The 17,749-nt window shown below is 38.7% G+C and overlaps 1 protein-coding gene across 4 annotated transcripts in view; it reads right to left on the bottom strand.

The window, feature by feature from the left end:
* Window positions 1-3,686: 3,686 nt before the first annotated feature.
* The window catches only part of ESF1 (ESF1 nucleolar pre-rRNA processing protein), a 78,366-nt gene continuing 64,303 nt past the window's right edge, over window positions 3,687-17,749 (bottom strand). For all 4 annotated transcript variants that reach the window (XM_075925628.1, XM_075925629.1, XM_075925632.1 and 1 more), the window contains 3 exons: window positions 6,709-6,785; window positions 4,845-4,991; window positions 3,687-4,016 (listed from right to left, as the gene is read on the bottom strand). In XM_075925628.1, the coding sequence (XP_075781743.1) occupies window positions 3,717-4,016; window positions 4,845-4,991; window positions 6,709-6,785 (524 nt within the window). In that variant the 3' untranslated portion in view covers window positions 3,687-3,716. The remainder of the gene's footprint in view (window positions 4,017-4,844; window positions 4,992-6,708; window positions 6,786-17,749) is intronic.

The raw sequence follows: 17,749 nt of genomic DNA, 5'->3' as shown, positions 1-17,749 counted from the left end.
CAGGAAGAATGGCTCTTGTGCAAGAGGGGGGTTTTGCCCAAAAAGGAGCTGCATAGACGGCTCCTTTTTGCACAAAAGCCTCTTGCACAAAAACGACCCCTAATTAATTATGCAAATGAAGCACAGCAATATGCTAATCTGCACTTCATTTGCATAGGCTTTTGCGCAGGAGGGATGCAATGTAGACGTAGGCTTAGATTTTAGTAATTCTTCAGTTGCAATTTAAATGTGCCAAATGATGGAGACTTTGCATCCACTGGTAATTGAGTCAAATGGTTAATTACTCTCACTTAAAACATTGCATCGGTTCTCTGCAATATCATGTGCCTTTGTGACACACTGAGCTATTTTTGGTTCATATGAATTCTACTTCTGTGTTCACGTTGCTAATAAAATAGTATGCACTCCCACTATTCCGGAAATATTGAAGTTTCTTGGTAGGGACTCCGATTAAATGGAAAATTGTAAGTTTGATCGGGAGGACCTTTCAAGCACCATCTTGTTCCCGCTTCTTATTCCTGCTGAGAATAATTGAGACAATTGTAATCACCAAATATCAACATCATGTAAAATCAACCAACAACCTGGATGTCTACAACAGGCACAGCTCTAATAGCACTACAGAATGTTCTTATTGCCGTGGATATAGGCAAGGGGTCCATGCTTATGCTGCAGCCATTTGGCACAGTGGACAAGATACTGGTAACAGGAGGAGATGGCCTAGCACTATGACAATGAGTAACTGTACCTACTGTCTGAAGACCCTTGTGAAAAAGTGAGAATTTCACAATGTGAAAGTTGTCCTTGCCAGACTCAGTGACAGAGGCTTTGGGGGTGATTTTTAGTTTTCAGCAACATTTCATAATCTTAATTATATCTAAGGACTGAAGAAACATTTGAAATGCATTAAAACACAAACCACTATGTACTGTTGAATAACTTCAAGACACTAGAAGCAGCTTATTGGATTAGTTAGCTATGTGCATTTAACAGATATTCAGAAATCAACCATAAAAAGGGGAGATTACATGTATTGATTAGTGACACTGGTACTTTTAGTAGAATTTAGTCAATAGTTAATGTACATTGTTACCTTTTTTACAACCTGTAAAAAATTCTGTAAAATGCAAATTCTGCATTTTTTCCGTGACAAATGGATTTCTAAAATTCCTGCTAATAATTTATATTTGAACCACAACCTACAATTCTTATGTACTTCACAGACCCTATTACACATTGAATAGCCGCACACTTACTCAGCTGCCCAGACATTTTAAAAAAATGTGTGGAGCTACTTCCTGTACATCCAAGCTTCTCCCCCTTTAGCTCTGTGTGTTAGCGCATTTTCCTGAACTAGGTGAGGGACAGTTCTTGAATATTTGTCACACTGTTTGTTCTTGCTTCAGCCTTTGAATTTACAGAACCTCCTTACGTGGACAATCTTTTCACAGTACCAGTTTGTAACAGAACGGTTACCCTTTTTAAACATTATTGCTAGTCTTACATTTTACAACCTAATTTAACATTTTTGGACAGTAAAAGTTGTATATCGAGTTAGAATCCCCTTTTCTATCAGGCACATTAGATGTGGATTTAGACTTACAGCACTGAGGGCTGATTGATAAATTTGTACCTTGTTAGTTGTAACTGCCTCCACTTCTGCTGGGCTGCTGCATGCATCTGCACATACTGCAGGAAATTCTACTATAAACTGTCATGTTTCCTTTTTATTCATTTTCAAGTCCAAATCCAGCTGCAGATCACTTAAGTTGGCCCATGATGTACACGTGAGTTCTCAGTTCTGGTGGGGTCTCTTTCTTTTTGTTCATGGCAGTTAGCTGAGTCACAAATAGCTCAAATGGCTGGCCCAAACCATGTATCAAGAGCTTGTTTGCGCTCTGTTAAGTTGGGTAGCACCACCTGAGCTGATTAACTGCTACCCCTTTCTTAATTTGTTCAACCATTCACTTGAGCTATTTTAGAAATGCAACTGAAGGTTTTCCAGTAAAGATGCACAAATGATCTGTTCCAGAACTCCTTTATACAAACTCTCTTGCAAAATCACCTATTTCTATTTCCATTTCTCACTGCACATTTCACAGCTTTTTCCATGAATTCTTACAATTGAATAGGTAGTTCCTCTCATTTGCTTAATTTTTCTGCATAAAACAAACTGGTTTTTACTAAAAGTTAGTATTTTCACATTGAAGGGCCATCAGCTTTAGTGAACATCCAGCCATATTTACTTCATGTGTGCAAAATATTTTGATTAGTTTATTGGTTTTAATGGCTGTTTTAGTAAAATTTTATTTGCATACCAATTTATTTTCTTTATTAGATATATGAAAAGATTTTTGTTCTATGAGGAATTTGTAACATGCATTAATAGTTCAGACAACCTAATTTTGTAAACAGGCTCAGACTATTCATTTGGTACGTTTATACATACAATGCACAGGGTCAAGTTGAAGGTATAGCAATTAATGATTTTCATGCACTTAACTCCTTTAGAGTACACTGCAGGGGGGTGTGGGTTTGTATATATCTAAAGGGCCTTCACAAGCAGTTTCACAACAAGAGTGCAGCATTCCTGACTGTCTTATTCAGGGTTCTCATGCCCAAGCAAAGAAAGATAGATATACCAGTAGCTTACAGAAATAGAGATGCTTAGGGTGGTTAAAGCTCATATGCTTGTTCACAATGATCAGAAAATCTTCAGCCCTACAGTTCTGAGTAGTTTGTTACAATTTTGTCTTTCAACACTTCTGAAAATCAGGCCCCCCCCCCCCCCCCCCACATTTTTCTACTGTTGCACTGTTCTGCCAGTTCCAGGTGTTTTTAACCATGACATCTAGACCTGTTTTGGCTCTTGTCTAAACTATCCTTCCCCGTATTGCAACTATTAGTGGAGTTGCACTTAACGGCAATGCGTCATTGGGGAAAATTTAAGAAAAATGCCTAATGCAGAAACATCCTTATTTAGGTGGATTCTGATACCTAACTCTGAGCATTTGAGTTTGACCTTAATTGTTTCAACTTCACTGCTGTAAATGAGGATCTCTCCTACATGAGAGAATTTCACTCTGGAATCCTTAGATTACAAAAGTGAAGAGTATTATTAATGAACTAAAGTATATTTTTATTCATTATTTCACAAGTTATCCACATAGCTCTTAACTTAGAAAGAAAATTCATCTAACCCATCTTCACTTGAGTTATATTAAAATGATCTTTATCAGTAACATTGTTTTTACAAACTCCTGGAATATTAAAAACATCATTATGAACTTTCAAAGGTTTTTTTAAATCTAAAAATCATACCAGAACCTGAAGTCACAAACACTCATTTATAAATGTGTCCATTTCTATCTCTAACAATGTTCTTTGTAGCTATCTTTAACATTTCTATTAGTTTTAGCCAAAATGGTGTTAATGAAATCAACAGCTTCTGGTACATTACTTTTGTTACAAATACTCTTGTTTGTGAACTATTTTACAAATATACTATTCCAAAGAGGTGTCTGGGGGAGGGAAGAAAAGAGGGGAAAAGGTGGTACTCTAATTGGTTGTCTGTATTCATTCTCAAGACCCAACACTGGAACTAATTCTTCAAGAACTCTTACAGTTTATGGGATTCAACCTCTATAAAGTTCTGATAAATGCCACCATTTTACACGAAGCACAGATTGGACTGAGGAAAGCCAAACAACTAGACTTTATTTTATTTTTTGTTTCTTCCTGGCTTGAAATTGTTCTGTTTTATTTTTGACAGATTTTATTAGCATTGATAAAGTAGGATCTACAGATTTCTTAGTGAGGTTTCCCTTCTTTCCAATTTCATTCTCCTGTATCTCCTTTGCTTTTGTAAGACTCTCCTCCTTTTGTTCTCTTCTGCGAGCTTTCTCCTCCAAAATTTTTTCCACTGCTTTTGTCTTTTTGAAGTTTGGATCAGAAGGATCCAAATTAAACAAGTGGGAAGTATAGAGTGCTTGGAACCTTGTATCAGCAACATTCATCTGAAGAGAAAAAAAAGAGAACCTATTTCAGTTAACCTTTCTACCAGTGAAAAATAATATTGAGAAACATACCAGAAAATATTGAAATAATATTTAAATGATAGAATATGTATGAGATATAGGTAACACTAGGTTGCTGAGTCAGATATATTTAAGCTGTAACCTAAACTTTAATATTTAAATTGCAATTGGTAATTCTCAGAATTTGGTCAAGTTAGTTAAATTAAACTATGTATTCATGGATGGTGAAGAATGGGGGATTCCTCTGTCCTTTGCATTGTGTGCAATGTGAAGTGGGCAAGTCAACAACATACAGGAAATATATACCTGCAAGCCCTGTATATCAAAAAGATGGACCAACAAAGACATTCCTTGTTGGTTAAGAATAAGTGAGCATGGAAGGAGTCAGTAGAGTCAGGCCATGAAATGGACAATAATATTCCAGCCAGCAAACTGTCTCCTTAAATCCCTATACACAATCTGATTTTGGGCCTTCTATTAGGGAAATTTTGCTTCTAATCTAAGCCATGTAAAGTGCACCCAGGTCCCATGGTGATAGGGACATACATGTGAGTAATAAACATTCAAAACCAATATGGACTGATCAAAGTTGTATCCTTGTTTGAGTCCAGCATTAGAGTATTAGCCTTTCACTTTGTAGGAATACCATAAAGAGGTTTATATTCAATTGCATTGTTAAAAGGTTGTCAAACCATATTACTGAGTTACAATTCTTACATCAGAATTCCAGTCCACTCCTCTTGGAAAAAAAGCAGAGATACCACTAAATTCTACTGTTTCAATACTAGGAATCTGTATTAGTTTTACCTGAAAGTCATCTTCTAACAACTCCTTCCTTTTCATTAGTAGTTTCTTTTTCTTCTTGCTCAGGTTCTGTTGTTCTACAATCTTCTCATAGTTAAAATGTTTTCTGTCATCATCCTCATCGTCCATCAGAAGCAATGCCATTTCAGCCTGTTACAATAAAGAGAGTCCATTCACATATCTCTTAGTGGCGTATGGAATACATGTGTTCCTTCTGAGACGAGCACTCCTGATTCCAAGGCTCCAGGGGAACAATTGTAATTTGTAAACAGATTGCAAGCAATTATAAAACAGAGTAATGTTTATTATAATATTTAATAAGTCTTCTAAAATATTTGGTGAACTGGTGAAGAGAAAAACTACAGTGTTATTCAATGAGTTTTATGCTCAGTGGTACAGCCCTGCAGGTAAAGGTTTCATTCTCATTTCCACAAAGCTGTTATATCTTTATTCAGTTTGTAGGATTATGACATGGGCTACATTCCACAACCATCTGTGCTTACCTTAAAGCATTTTGTTTGTTTTTAAACTCTCATACAGCTGATTTTTATTTTTAAATAAAGAATAATCCAGAACAGTTTCTAATTAAATATAATCATCGTCACTCATTTTCATCTCCACAGTGACCATATGGTTAAACATTCCATTTACAAGAGTTGAGAGACCTGTGTCATCTCAACACAGATTTTTAAGACAGAAATGAAAACAATATTTCATTTCTCACTGGTAATTTCTTTTCTGCTACCAATGTCACTCTCAGTTCTTTTCATCTCATCTGGATGGCTAAAAACAAAATTAAGTTTTGAGGAAAAACATTGTAAAAAAATAAGAATAGAAATGTAGCCCTGTTAGTCTGGTCTAGCTGAAACAAAAAACAGGACTACGTAGCACTTTAAAGACTAACAAGATGGTTTATTAGGTGGTTTTTGTTTAAATCAGATTTTTGAATGTTATTTAAATATAAGTTTTCTTTATAAAATAAAGCTGGTTAATATTAAATCTGCATTTAATACAAAATATGTTAAGGCCTAAATACAAAGAAAGAAACAAAGGGAGAAAAAAAATCTAGCTTGAAGTAAAGCTTTATAACTCTGACACTATAAGCCTCACAATGCATTAAGAGTATTACCCTCTGAAGGGTGAAGACGCCACACATGCTATTGCGTGTAAGAAATAGCCAAAGTCATCACAGGCATTAGGACTCACCCTCAAATTCCATGAGACCATCGTGTGTCTCCTGAGGGTTATTCACTGAGCCTACTGGCGAGGTGTCATACTCCTATTGTATAGCAGCTCTGTTCTCAAATTATAAATATTTATTTTTTTACCTATCATTCACTATTTTCTATCATACTAAAAATGTACACTTAAGAATATGAAAATATCCAACTACTAGAAGACTTACCTAGCGGTGCCCAGGTCTGGCCTGGAATAGGGCTGAACTCCCTGGCAACAGACTTTGCACCCGAGGCTAGACCCAGATGGGGAGGCCAGGGTGTTGGCTAATGCCAGCCATTGGCTTCCCCCTGGGGTGCTTGCTACCCAACCCCTGGCCATTCCACAGTATAACTCTCTCCTACCAGACCCCTCCCTTTCCATTTATGAGAAACAATCAAACTCTCAGCACACCCCATTGTCCTGGCACAATCAAATCCTGACCTTTATCAACCAAATATGTCATCTCATCAAAGAATGAAATCAGGTTTGGCACAACCTGTTTTCTATAGAACCATGCGGATAGTCAATTATATTCCTATCAACAGAGTAGTCCTACTGAACTCACAGGAATTACTCACACACGATGAACGTGTGTTCTAAGAATTGGGACCTCTGTCTGCAATCCTTAATGTTTTAACACAAAAATTACCTTGTGTTTTTCTGTCTCTGCTTCTTTTTCTGGGGCACTTTCTTCTCTCTTGGATTTCTTTGATATCTTCTTTAAACCTGATCGGAAGACAAATACATGAGTATTAATTTGTAAGTATGAATGAAACAAATTACTATAGCTGCAGTATTTTCAAGTGCTTCTCAATCATCTGAAATTGATATTTCAATTTCAGAGAAAAAAAGCTTGAAAATATAAGAAGTCAGTTATGGTCTAGCAAGGATTTTTACAGAGAACAATATTCAGTCTACTGAGTACTCACACTGACAGAGTGGTGTCAGGCAAAAAAGAGACGGGTGTGCTACAACTTCTTCCATTTTGCAAAGAGCAGCTATGAGAACAGCCAGTACACAAAGCCACTTATTGTTCAAATCTTACACATTATAAATCCAAAGATAAATGAGTTTATGCAGCTACCCAAGTAACTGAATTAATGTGCATTCACTAAACATTCATTCCTTCCATTTAACTTCCCAGTATGGAATGGGACACTGACAGAAATATCTTAAGAAAAACAATTTAAATTCTTGTTTTCCTAATCTGCCCATTGATTATACTGGCAGCTGAACCAAACTCAGCCAAACTGAAGTCAAGATAAAGGCTATGTTGGAAGAAAAAAAAAAAAGCCAAGACGACTGAAATTATTCTCCAAATTTACAGACAGGTGGTAAAAGTTTATAAAAAAACATTTGAAAGAAAGATTATTGCAGAATAAAAGGGGACCAAAATATTGTAGGACTAATTTAAGATCATCTTAACTGATATCTCGTTTTCTTCACCACTTACTATTAAGGAGAATCCTATTTACAAATACTATGCAACCAAATTTCTTTCAAGAAAGATTCAAGAACTACAATGTTATGAAGTAGAAGGGGAAACGGAAAGCTGACTGGACTAAATCATGTTCACCTTTGATGAACCCCTTTCCAGTAATATGTTACAGTCCTTTGGGTATATTCTTAAGAAACATATTTGGATCCACTCTGTTAAGCCAGATTTCCAGAAAAGAGATTAGAAATACAAACAGACCAAAACAAAAAGTCTAGTTAATTTGCTAATTATGCTATGCAACAGGGGACAGAATCTCTTGAGAAGCCCCTGAAATATTTTAAGTAATTTCCTTAAAAAAAAAAAATTCTCTCAACTGATTCCAAACAGCTTGCAGAGCTTGGATGGGTTTCTCAGAAAGTTTGGGGGAAAAACAAAACAAAAAACATAGAAACACCACAAAATCTTGGCTGCCAATAATAAGAACAAAGACGTACAACATCAGTTGTTCATCAAGTCCTGACTATTGATTCAGTATCTTCAGGGAACTGTTCAGGGCACAGCAAGTTCAAGCCCATCGGGAGGCCCCTATTGTGTAGGTGTTTGTTTCTACTTCTCCACACATCATTCAACTCTGTGTTGTACATTCAGAACTGAACAGGTTTGGGGACGACAGAGATTTCAAACTGGCTGTATCAGGGATGCAAGACTGGGGAGACAGAGGAGATAGGTATAAGGAGACTGAGAAAAGACAATCATAGTTAGGGCCCTACCAAATTCATGGCCAGGTCCCTCTCCCATGAAATCTGGTCTCTCGTGTGCTTTTACCCTATGCTATACATATTTCATGAGGGAGACCGTTTCTCAAATTGGGGGTCTTGACCCAAAAGGGAGTCATGGGAGTCACTAGGTTATTTTAGGGGACAGGTTATTACTCCACTTAATCTGTAGCTTTCTTCAGAGCTGAACGGCTAGTGAGTAGCAGCTGTAGGCCGGGTGCCAAGCACTGAAAGCAGAGCCATACCAGCGGCAGTGCTACCTTCAAAGCTGTGCTCCCAGCCAGCAGCCACCGTTCTCCAGTTGCTCAACCCTGAAAGCAGTGCTGTCGCCACCAGAAGCTGCGCACAAGTATGGGTAGTAGTATCAATCTTCCTTACAGTAAATTTGCGACCCTTCCCCCAACTCCCATGACTAAAATTGACCAAAATGGACTGAATTTGGTAGAGTTCTTATCATAAGGGATGCCAGTTGGAAACAGAGAGGAAGCCCTGTCAGAAGCAAAGAAGATCCGTATTATTATTATTTATTTGCATTACCAATAGCACCAAAATGTTCTAGAGGTCTAGGACCCCACTGTGTTAGGTGCTATACAAATAGAGGTTCACTGATGTGAGCAACTCTAAATTCCTACCAAGAGAGTCTCAGGTTGCTCACACTCACTTCTAATATACAGTATGGAGGAGGAGTAAGGAAAGCAAGTGCAGAACTAATTGCCTCCCTGTGGAGGACTGATTTTAATTAGGACTGTGTCCTCCCCACCCCATCTCAACCTAGCAATTGTAGTCTGTCAGAACCAGCCTTGGTCTTGTAGTTTAGTGAAATTAAGACTATTTGGTTCCAAAATTGTCAGATCTTTTGTCTTTGCTATTAACAATAAAATCTTCAGCACGTAGTCTTTAAATCAGGGCTGCTTTCCTAAAAGGTGTGCCATAATAATGTTTACCAAAAAAGAACACTAATTCCCCCTGCAGAATGGTCAGACTAGATTTAACAGATTTTACGACTGGGAGGCACTATTATATATTCATCTAATCTGACTTCCTGTATAATACTTCATAGAATCTCAACCGATAAGTTCTGCATTAAGTTTATAAACTTCTGTTTGAGCTATGGGACCACTTTTAGAAGATATCCAGCCTTGACTTAAATACTTCTAGTGATGAGAGTCCACCAATCACAAGGTAAATTATTCCAATGGTTAATTAAACTCACTACTAGTAATGTATGCTGTATTAATATACTGAATGGGTCCAGTTCCAGCTTTTAACCACTGTATTTCATCATGCTCTTTTCTATTATACTAAAAGAGCTGTTGATTACCAAATGTATCTTTGCCATGTATTATAGATAGTGACCAAATCGTCCCTTAACCTGGAATTGAACCGCTGTCAAATCCAAATGCTTACTTAGACTGTTTTAAAATTTGCTATGCCACTTTGCCAATACTTATAGGTCTATAACATACAGAAACTCCAGGAATGTTTTACTAACGGCAGTATGAGTCCCTTCCATATGTCTGTAAGACTGAAATCAAAGAACACACCATTTTTCTTTGTACACATTCTACTTCCCTTGCCTAATATGGTTGTCTACAACAGATTCCCAATCAGTACCCCTCGTTTGGATTTATTAAACAGAAAGTTGATCCATAGCTATCCCAGGTCCTATCCCTGTGAACAGTCAATAAATTTAAGGAAGGCAATAGTTTCTTTGATGTAGCATAACAATCCTGTTCCTCTACTGCCCATCTCTCTTTTCTAAAATGGAGTAATAGTAAAATCCTAGTCATGTGATTCAGCCCACCAAGTTTCAGTAATACTAATTACATCACATTTTCTTTTTCCTATATAATCATTTCTAAATCCTCCTCATGATTTCCCAGACTTTTCTCCTCTGTCACCCAGAAAAGTGGAATCATTTCTATTGAAAAAGAGGTAGTTCAACTCATACTTCCTTTTTGTTTTCTATCAAAGATGAGCCAATGTTTCATAAAAACCAAACCATCAATGTCAGACCCTTTACCTAGCCAATAGTTTGCTTTTAACATTTTCTATTGACTATCTGCTCTCAGGGTATGTCTACACTGCATTCCTCTTTCAAGAGAGGAATGCAAATACAGAGGAACAAAATTGCAAATGAAGCGCAGATTTGAATTTCCTGCGCTTCATTTGAATAATCGTGTCCAGGCGCTATTTCAAAACACCCTACTTCGAGAAGAGAAACACTGTCTAGACACGGTTATTTTGAAAGAAAACCCTTCTTTCAAAATTACCCTTAAACCTCATTTTATAAGGAGTAAAGTTGAATGCCTCTGAACATGTTGAGTATCTCCCAGTTCTCTTCCCTCTGCTGGTCAAAAACTGTCCATACTCTCTCATTTCTCCTGTTTTGTGTGGTCACAAACTGCCTAGGCCCTCTTCTCAGTTTTCCACTCTTTCCTGTTCCTTTGAAACAAAATTGTTTTCTGACTGGACTTGCAGTCGCGATAGTGGGCTGTCTAAGAATGGTGTCTCTGATACTACAGAATCAACAGCTATTCTTCAAGATCACAAACACATGAGGAAAAAGTGGCTACTCTCTGTTGCAAACTCTTTTAAACCCCTGGTTACTTCTGTTCACCATACGAAATCACTTTACAACTGGTTTATATAGTAGGGATGTTAAATTTTGATTTATTAACTAATGGAGTAGTCAATGGAATTTCCATCCACTACTCAATTAGTCAATAAGGGGTGGGGTGGGACACTCGCTATCCCCCCCAGTAAGAACTGCTCGCAGAAAGCAGAACGGACTCAAGCAGTCCCCCCGCTGGGCCTCCACTTCTCTGCCTCCTCTCCCATGGAGGTGGTGCTGGGGAGAACTGGCTTTTAAGCCGGCTCCCACTATCACCGGCTCCTGCATCCCCCCTTGCTGCATCTATCCTGCACCCCACCCTCCTTGTTGCCTCTATCAGAGAGAGGCAGTAAGCAGGGGGGTGGGGGAATGACTAGTCGAGTCAGTACTCAACTGTCCAATAAGCATATGCTTATCAGGTAGTCGACTAGTCCAGGGGTTCCTAATCTTTTTGATACTGGGGACAAGTAAACCCATTCACAAGCTTTTGGAGGTTTGGTAATATTTATTTGCATATTCATTAAGCAAATGATGACTATGCAAATAAATTGTTTCTGGTCCTCTCAAAGTCCCCAGTGCCAACTTCAGCAAAGCTTTTGATACGGTCTCCCACATTATTCTTGCCAGCAAGTTAAAGAAGTATAGATTGGATAAATGGACTGTAAGATGGATATACTGTCGGGCCCAGGGTTTCCCAAACTTTATATAATTGGAACCCAGTTTTTTTCAGTACCTTTTTTTGCGGCCCAAAAATATAAACGCATATAAACTGGGTTGAGACAGGAGGTACAGGCTCTGGGGTATGAATAAGGGATTTAGGTGTAGAAAACAGAGAGAGGTGCAAGCTCTGGGAGGGAATTTGAACTCAGGAGGATGTGGAGAAGGGGATGATGGCTCAGGGGAGGGGGCCCCAGGCTGGGGAGTTCTGGGCTCAGGTAGAGGGGTGGGTTGCAGGAGTTTGGGTTGGGTGTGTGAGGGGCTCAGGGCAGAGAAGTTGGGAGTATGATGGGCTCAGGACACAGATTTGCAGTGTGTGGATGGTGCAAGAGTGGCTGTGGCAGAAGATTGAGGATGTGGGGGTGGCAGAAGATTGGGGCGAGAGGCTCAGGACAGGGGGTTCTAGTGTACGATAGGCTCAGATTTGGAGTCAGGGTGGGGAGTACAGGAGTGTTATGATGCTGTGGCCAGATGACAACTTGGCCCCAATTGGGGGCTTGTTAGCCAGGCTTCATTTTTAAATAAAATATTGTCAAAACACAAAAGGTTTCAGTTTCAGCATCGCCTTTATTTATGAGAAGGGAGGATAATCTTTTGAGTCAGGGGTCACTGGCCCACAGAAAAGTCAGTCAGGGCCACACAAGTGAGATACAAAAACACAACCCCTGCAAACCTCTCAAATCTCACTAATGTGGCCCCAACTGTGATTGTGGGTGCTGAGGCAGGGGACAGGTGCTGGGGGGTGCTGGGGCAGAATATTTGTGGGAGTCTGGGTGTGGGGGAGGGGACAGAGACCGGTATCTGGTGATACTGCAGCTGCATGCTGAAGCAAAGGAAGTGCACAGGCCGCTCCCCCGTCCCCCAAACAGCGGCGCGGTACCTGAAATGCTGGTCCGTCGCACACCTGATACCTCCCTGGCGTTTTAGGTACCACACCAGCTGTTGGGGCAGGTGGGAGAGCAGCGTGTGCACTTCCGGGACCTGGTGTGAAGCTGCAGAACTGCCTCCTGACCCCACAAGAAGCCCGTGCTACCTCCGTGGTCCCCCCCAATCCTAGTCACTTTACCAGCTGGTGCTGGTTGGTGTGCTCGGCCTTCTCCCTGGATCCTAGCACCCGCCGGATCTAGCCCCGCCGCATGGAAGCATGCCCACAGAGATGCCGCAGGCGGCGGGTTCTTTCTCAAGAATCATGCATGCACATTTCTCTGAGGACCGGTAATTTTTTTCCCTAAGGACCAGTACTGGGCCACAGAACACGCTTTGGGAAATGCTGGACTAGTCAACTACAGTAAAACTCCATTAGTCCGGCATCCAATGCTCTGGGACTCCTGATGGTCCGGCACCATCAGAAACCCGGAAGTGCTGGGGCAGCCGGACAGGGCTCTGCCCCGGGCTTCCTGGAATCAGCCGCTGATCTGTTTCAGCAGCAGCTGAATCGGGAACCCCTGGGGCAGAGCAGCTGGGGTCCTGCCTCTGTCCCAGGCGTCCCCAAGAGCAGCTGGAGTGCTGCTGGGTTGGTGCCGTAGCGCCACCCCTCGGCACTGCGGGACCAACCCGGCAGCACCCCAGCTGCTCTATTGCAGGCATCCCCGATTCAGCTGCTGCTGAAACTGACCAGCAGCAGCTGAATCAGGGACGCCTGGGGCAGAGCCGGACTATTGTAAGGGGGGGCTATGAGGGGTCTGGGGTGGCATCCCCTCCCACCCCACTCCAGACTCCTCCTAGCCCTCCCTTCTGATAGTCCGGCATATCTGATAATCCGGCACCCCCTGGGTCCTAAAGGTATCGGATTATCGGAAGTTTACTGTAGTTGCTTACATCCCTATTACACAGCAGGTTAAATCATTCCCTCACTCAGAGAGAAGATTCTAACACTGAGCCTGATCTATGTCAAAAAAGCCCCAGTCTCCCAGCTCTTACAGAGACATAGCCTTCTCACCCATCCTATTCAGAGCCTTGAAAGCCCAGCTACATAGCCCTGGAAGACACACAAACTAACATACAGGCAGACCAAAAGCATAATTAACCAAGGCTTTTATCTCCATGCACAGAATCCACAGATGCTAATCAAAACCTTTTAGTCTCTCCCTGTTCCTTGTATGATTGTAACAATCAGTTCTGGCCTTAAAAGGTGTTGAATTGCATAGTTAACAGTTTGCAATTAAATAGATCCTACAAAAAGAAATAGAACACAAAATAAAAAAAAACAACCACCCAAATTTGATTTTTTTAAAAACTTTTGGTCACGGATTCTAACGTGCTATAAAAAAAAAAAACCTTAGAATTGTAATTGCCAAATCCAGACATTATTTCTTAATACCTGGCTATTACTTGCTATAGAAAATTTTGGAATAAAAACACAGCAATCACTGTGCTTCATATTTACATGGTTTCTTTAGATCAAAATGAACAACAATCAACTCAATTGTCTCCTGAAATCACTTGTTCAGGTATAATAAAAAGCAGAATACTGTTAGGATAATTCTAATCTCCCCTTCCACATAATATAAATCCCTCATGCAATATTATAGGGTATTCTGCCATATTCATATTAATTCTTTTTCCACATGTTTCAACTGACATGCAATCACCGTTTCATCTCTTTATGAAAATAACCACTAGTAAAAGAATACAAGTCAGATACTTAAGTACATTACCATCCATAAAGATTTCAGAAGTATTTTTGGTTTGCATAATATACAAATGTATATTTGACTAAGTGATTTTTCCATTTGCTTGAAATTTGATAGCATTAACCCTGCCTGTCCAACACAAATTGCAGAATATAGCTAACCCTAAATGAAGCATTTAAAACTTGGTGAGCATAATACAAAAATCAGATACTAAACTTTTATTAAGATTTGCTTAGGAATTCAGGTACAATATTCAAAATGATACAAAATAGGTTCTCAAACATTCTCAAAATATTTCCCACTACAAGATTTATCTGGTATCACTTGAGTCCTCAACTTAAATAAGTTTTGTTTTTCGTCATTTAAATGATTGCTCTGGGGCAGGACTGAGGGGTTCAGTATGAAGGCTGCCCTGGGGAAAAGAGGACAACCCTAGCCCTCTCCCCATATGACGTTAGCTAAGCCAACAGAAGCATTCTTCTGTCAGCATATTTGTGTCTACCCCAGAGGTTTTACAAGAATAATAATGCTGAAGGAGGAGGAAGGTGATTTTTTTTTCAAACTCCTAGCCAAAGTAGCTATGCTGGTAAAACGTTGTACAGACTAAGGCAGATCTACACTGAAAACTAATATCAGCATAGCTACATCTCTCGGGGAAATTGTGAAAAAATCTGAAGCAATCTGTTCTGTCCTTAAAAAGCTATACACTTACACAGCTGATAATTTGGGTTGCATAGCTACATTTTCCCAGGGAAAATTCACATCCAAGAGATGTAGATATTCTGACCTAAACCTCACTGTAGACAGCACTAGGTCAATGGAAATATTCTTCATCAACTTAGCTACCACCTCTCAGGGATGCGGATTAACTATGGTGAAGGGAGAACGCCTGTCACTGTAGCACTGCATCTATGCCACTGTGGAGCATTTTATGACAGTCAACCTCCAATACAGTAAAACATTGCTAAATTGCATCCCCCAAAATTAGCATCCACACAAATTGCAGCCTCACCTTACCTCTCAACAAAAATGTAATACCAGAGCTCTAAAGTGGTGTTTCCTATTAACAGAATTAGGCGTATGTGGCTGCACAGTATATTTTAGAAGTGCTACATAACTCAGCTTCACAATCTAAGTTTTTATTTTGAATATTAACTATTTAGATATTACACTTATGTCTACTTTAGCATTTTGGTGGGAATCTTCCACTACGACAAGCACATCTCTGCCTGTGGTAGTAATGGAAAGAGAGCATAGACTGAGGATAAGACACTTCTACTACTGTTTAAGAGATGTCCACGAGTCAATACAGTGGTAACATTGTGAACTTAACTAATGCAATAATGTCTTCCTGATTCTGCAGGCTAAAACAACATGTCAGAGAAGTATGAACTGGTCCCATTGGTCTCAATGGCAAGTTAACTCTGAAGCCCAATGACAACAAACTGTCAATTATTTCAATAGAAACATTGTTGAATGATATTGGAGTGTGATGCAGTAGGAAAACTAGTTGTTAAAGAATTGCAGAGGATGAGAAATATAAAAGCTCAGAAACTCTTTCCCCAAAAACTTGAAGTTGCCTCTGCTCCTTCCCCTAATCAAGAAAGGAAGAAGAGATACACACTATCTCAATACAAAATGTTAAAATGCTTCCTAGATATCAAAAACTCAGCCTCCTCTGCTCCTCTTTTGGTGCCAAAAAGGCCCAACTGTCCTATATCCATATGTCAAGATGTCCAACTTCTCCAGACAGATTCAATATTGTGCAATAGGGTCTCTCTTAGTCACTAATTTGAATCTGAAAGTTCCTACTGGAGTTAAGTGGCGTATAACTTAGTAATAGATTCTATGATTGACAAATAACAAGAACTTTATTGCAAGTTTTTCTGAAGCCTCAAAAATCCATAACAATCTGAAGGTCCAATTACTAAATTGAGAGTTGCCTTAGAAATTAACTAGAATCAGAATTAACCAAACATAATTTTCATAAAATTTAAAAAATAAGACATTTATTTTCATCTGAGAGACTGCGAAGGATTAATTCTTTATGAAAAAAATCTTTAATGTTCTTCTTGCCTATTCTGAAGCTTCACAACAATCTCTAAAGCAAGGGATCACTATCAAGTTGAAAAGCCTACTCAGCCTTTTATCTTTACAAGAACACAAACTGACAAATCATTCCATATTAGGTGGACAAAATATTAATTTCCATTTGAAACCCCTAGGAAAGACATACACTAAAGTTGGCTCTTTATTTTACTTTGATAAATTAAAACTCAATCAGGTAATGGCAACATTTAGAAGATTTTTTTCTATTAACAACCAAAGTTGATCAATTATTCTTTTGAACAATACTGACCTGTCATTTACCTTTCGGGGGGGAGGGGGAAGCAAACTTCTAACACACATATTAAAGGATTGTCTACATGCACAGTTACACTAGTCTGAAATATATGATTTCAAATACAATTAGCTACATGGGTACAAAAACCTAAGTTATTTGTTTTAGTTTAAACCAGGTTTTTTTTTGTTTGACGTCAGATAAAAATCTTCTTAAATAATTGATTTTATTTAAATAAGATTGTTTAAATACATTATTTTTAGAAGTGGAAACCTATTTAAAATTGTTTGAAATGTTGAAAACCAATACTAAAAGCTACATATTAGCAAAAAAAATCAAATAACTGAACTGGTTTAAGTCACTTGCTAAACACCTGGATCCCGGGTTTGTTGAAATACTAAACCAGTTTTTTTTTTTTTTTTACAGCAGCAGCCTTTTCTGCAGGTGCAGAGAAAATTCTCATTTCACTTTATTTTTTTTTAATTAGTTCTGTTAATGACTGGTTCTTTTAAAATTGAGAAACCAAATGGGAGTTGAAAAAAACAGTAATGTGGTTTCCCTCTTGTTCCCCCCGCCCACCCGCCCCGTAGGTATGAGAAGATGAAACCAACTAACTCTAAAATCTTGAAAACCATGGGGAATGAAACAATTAGTTGAATACTTCCTTTGTTTTACTTTAATACATTTTTTTAAACAAAAACGATGTCACTTTGATATTTTTTTCATCTATAGCTAGCACTTACAGATAGTTTTATTTAACTATTAATAATAATTTTAAATACTGTTATTGTGCATTTTAAAATGAATTCCAATTTCTATCCAAATACAGTTTGCACAAACCAAATAATTTGCATAAACTATGAGTAAAAAATTAATCTAGAATATAATAAATGCATACTCACCATTTTCTAACAATATAAAATTAATATTAACAATATAAAATTAAGATTAAGAAAAAACACGCATTAAGCTACATAATGCAAGTGTGACAGTGTTGCAAAAACACAAACAACATTCTGGGATTATTAACAGAAGTATTGTAAGCAAAACATGAGAAGTAATTCTTCTTTCCTGAAATGTGGTATCCAGACCTGGACACAAAATTCCAGCGGAGGCCTAATCACATATAGAGTAGATGTGGACAAACTGGAGATGGACCAGAGAAAAGCAA

Source organism: Pelodiscus sinensis, chromosome 3 (assembly GCF_049634645.1).
Source record: "Pelodiscus sinensis isolate JC-2024 chromosome 3, ASM4963464v1, whole genome shotgun sequence".
NCBI classification, from domain to species: Eukaryota; Metazoa; Chordata; order Testudines; family Trionychidae; genus Pelodiscus; species Pelodiscus sinensis.
This window is presented reverse-complemented; position numbering and strand designations above follow the sequence as displayed.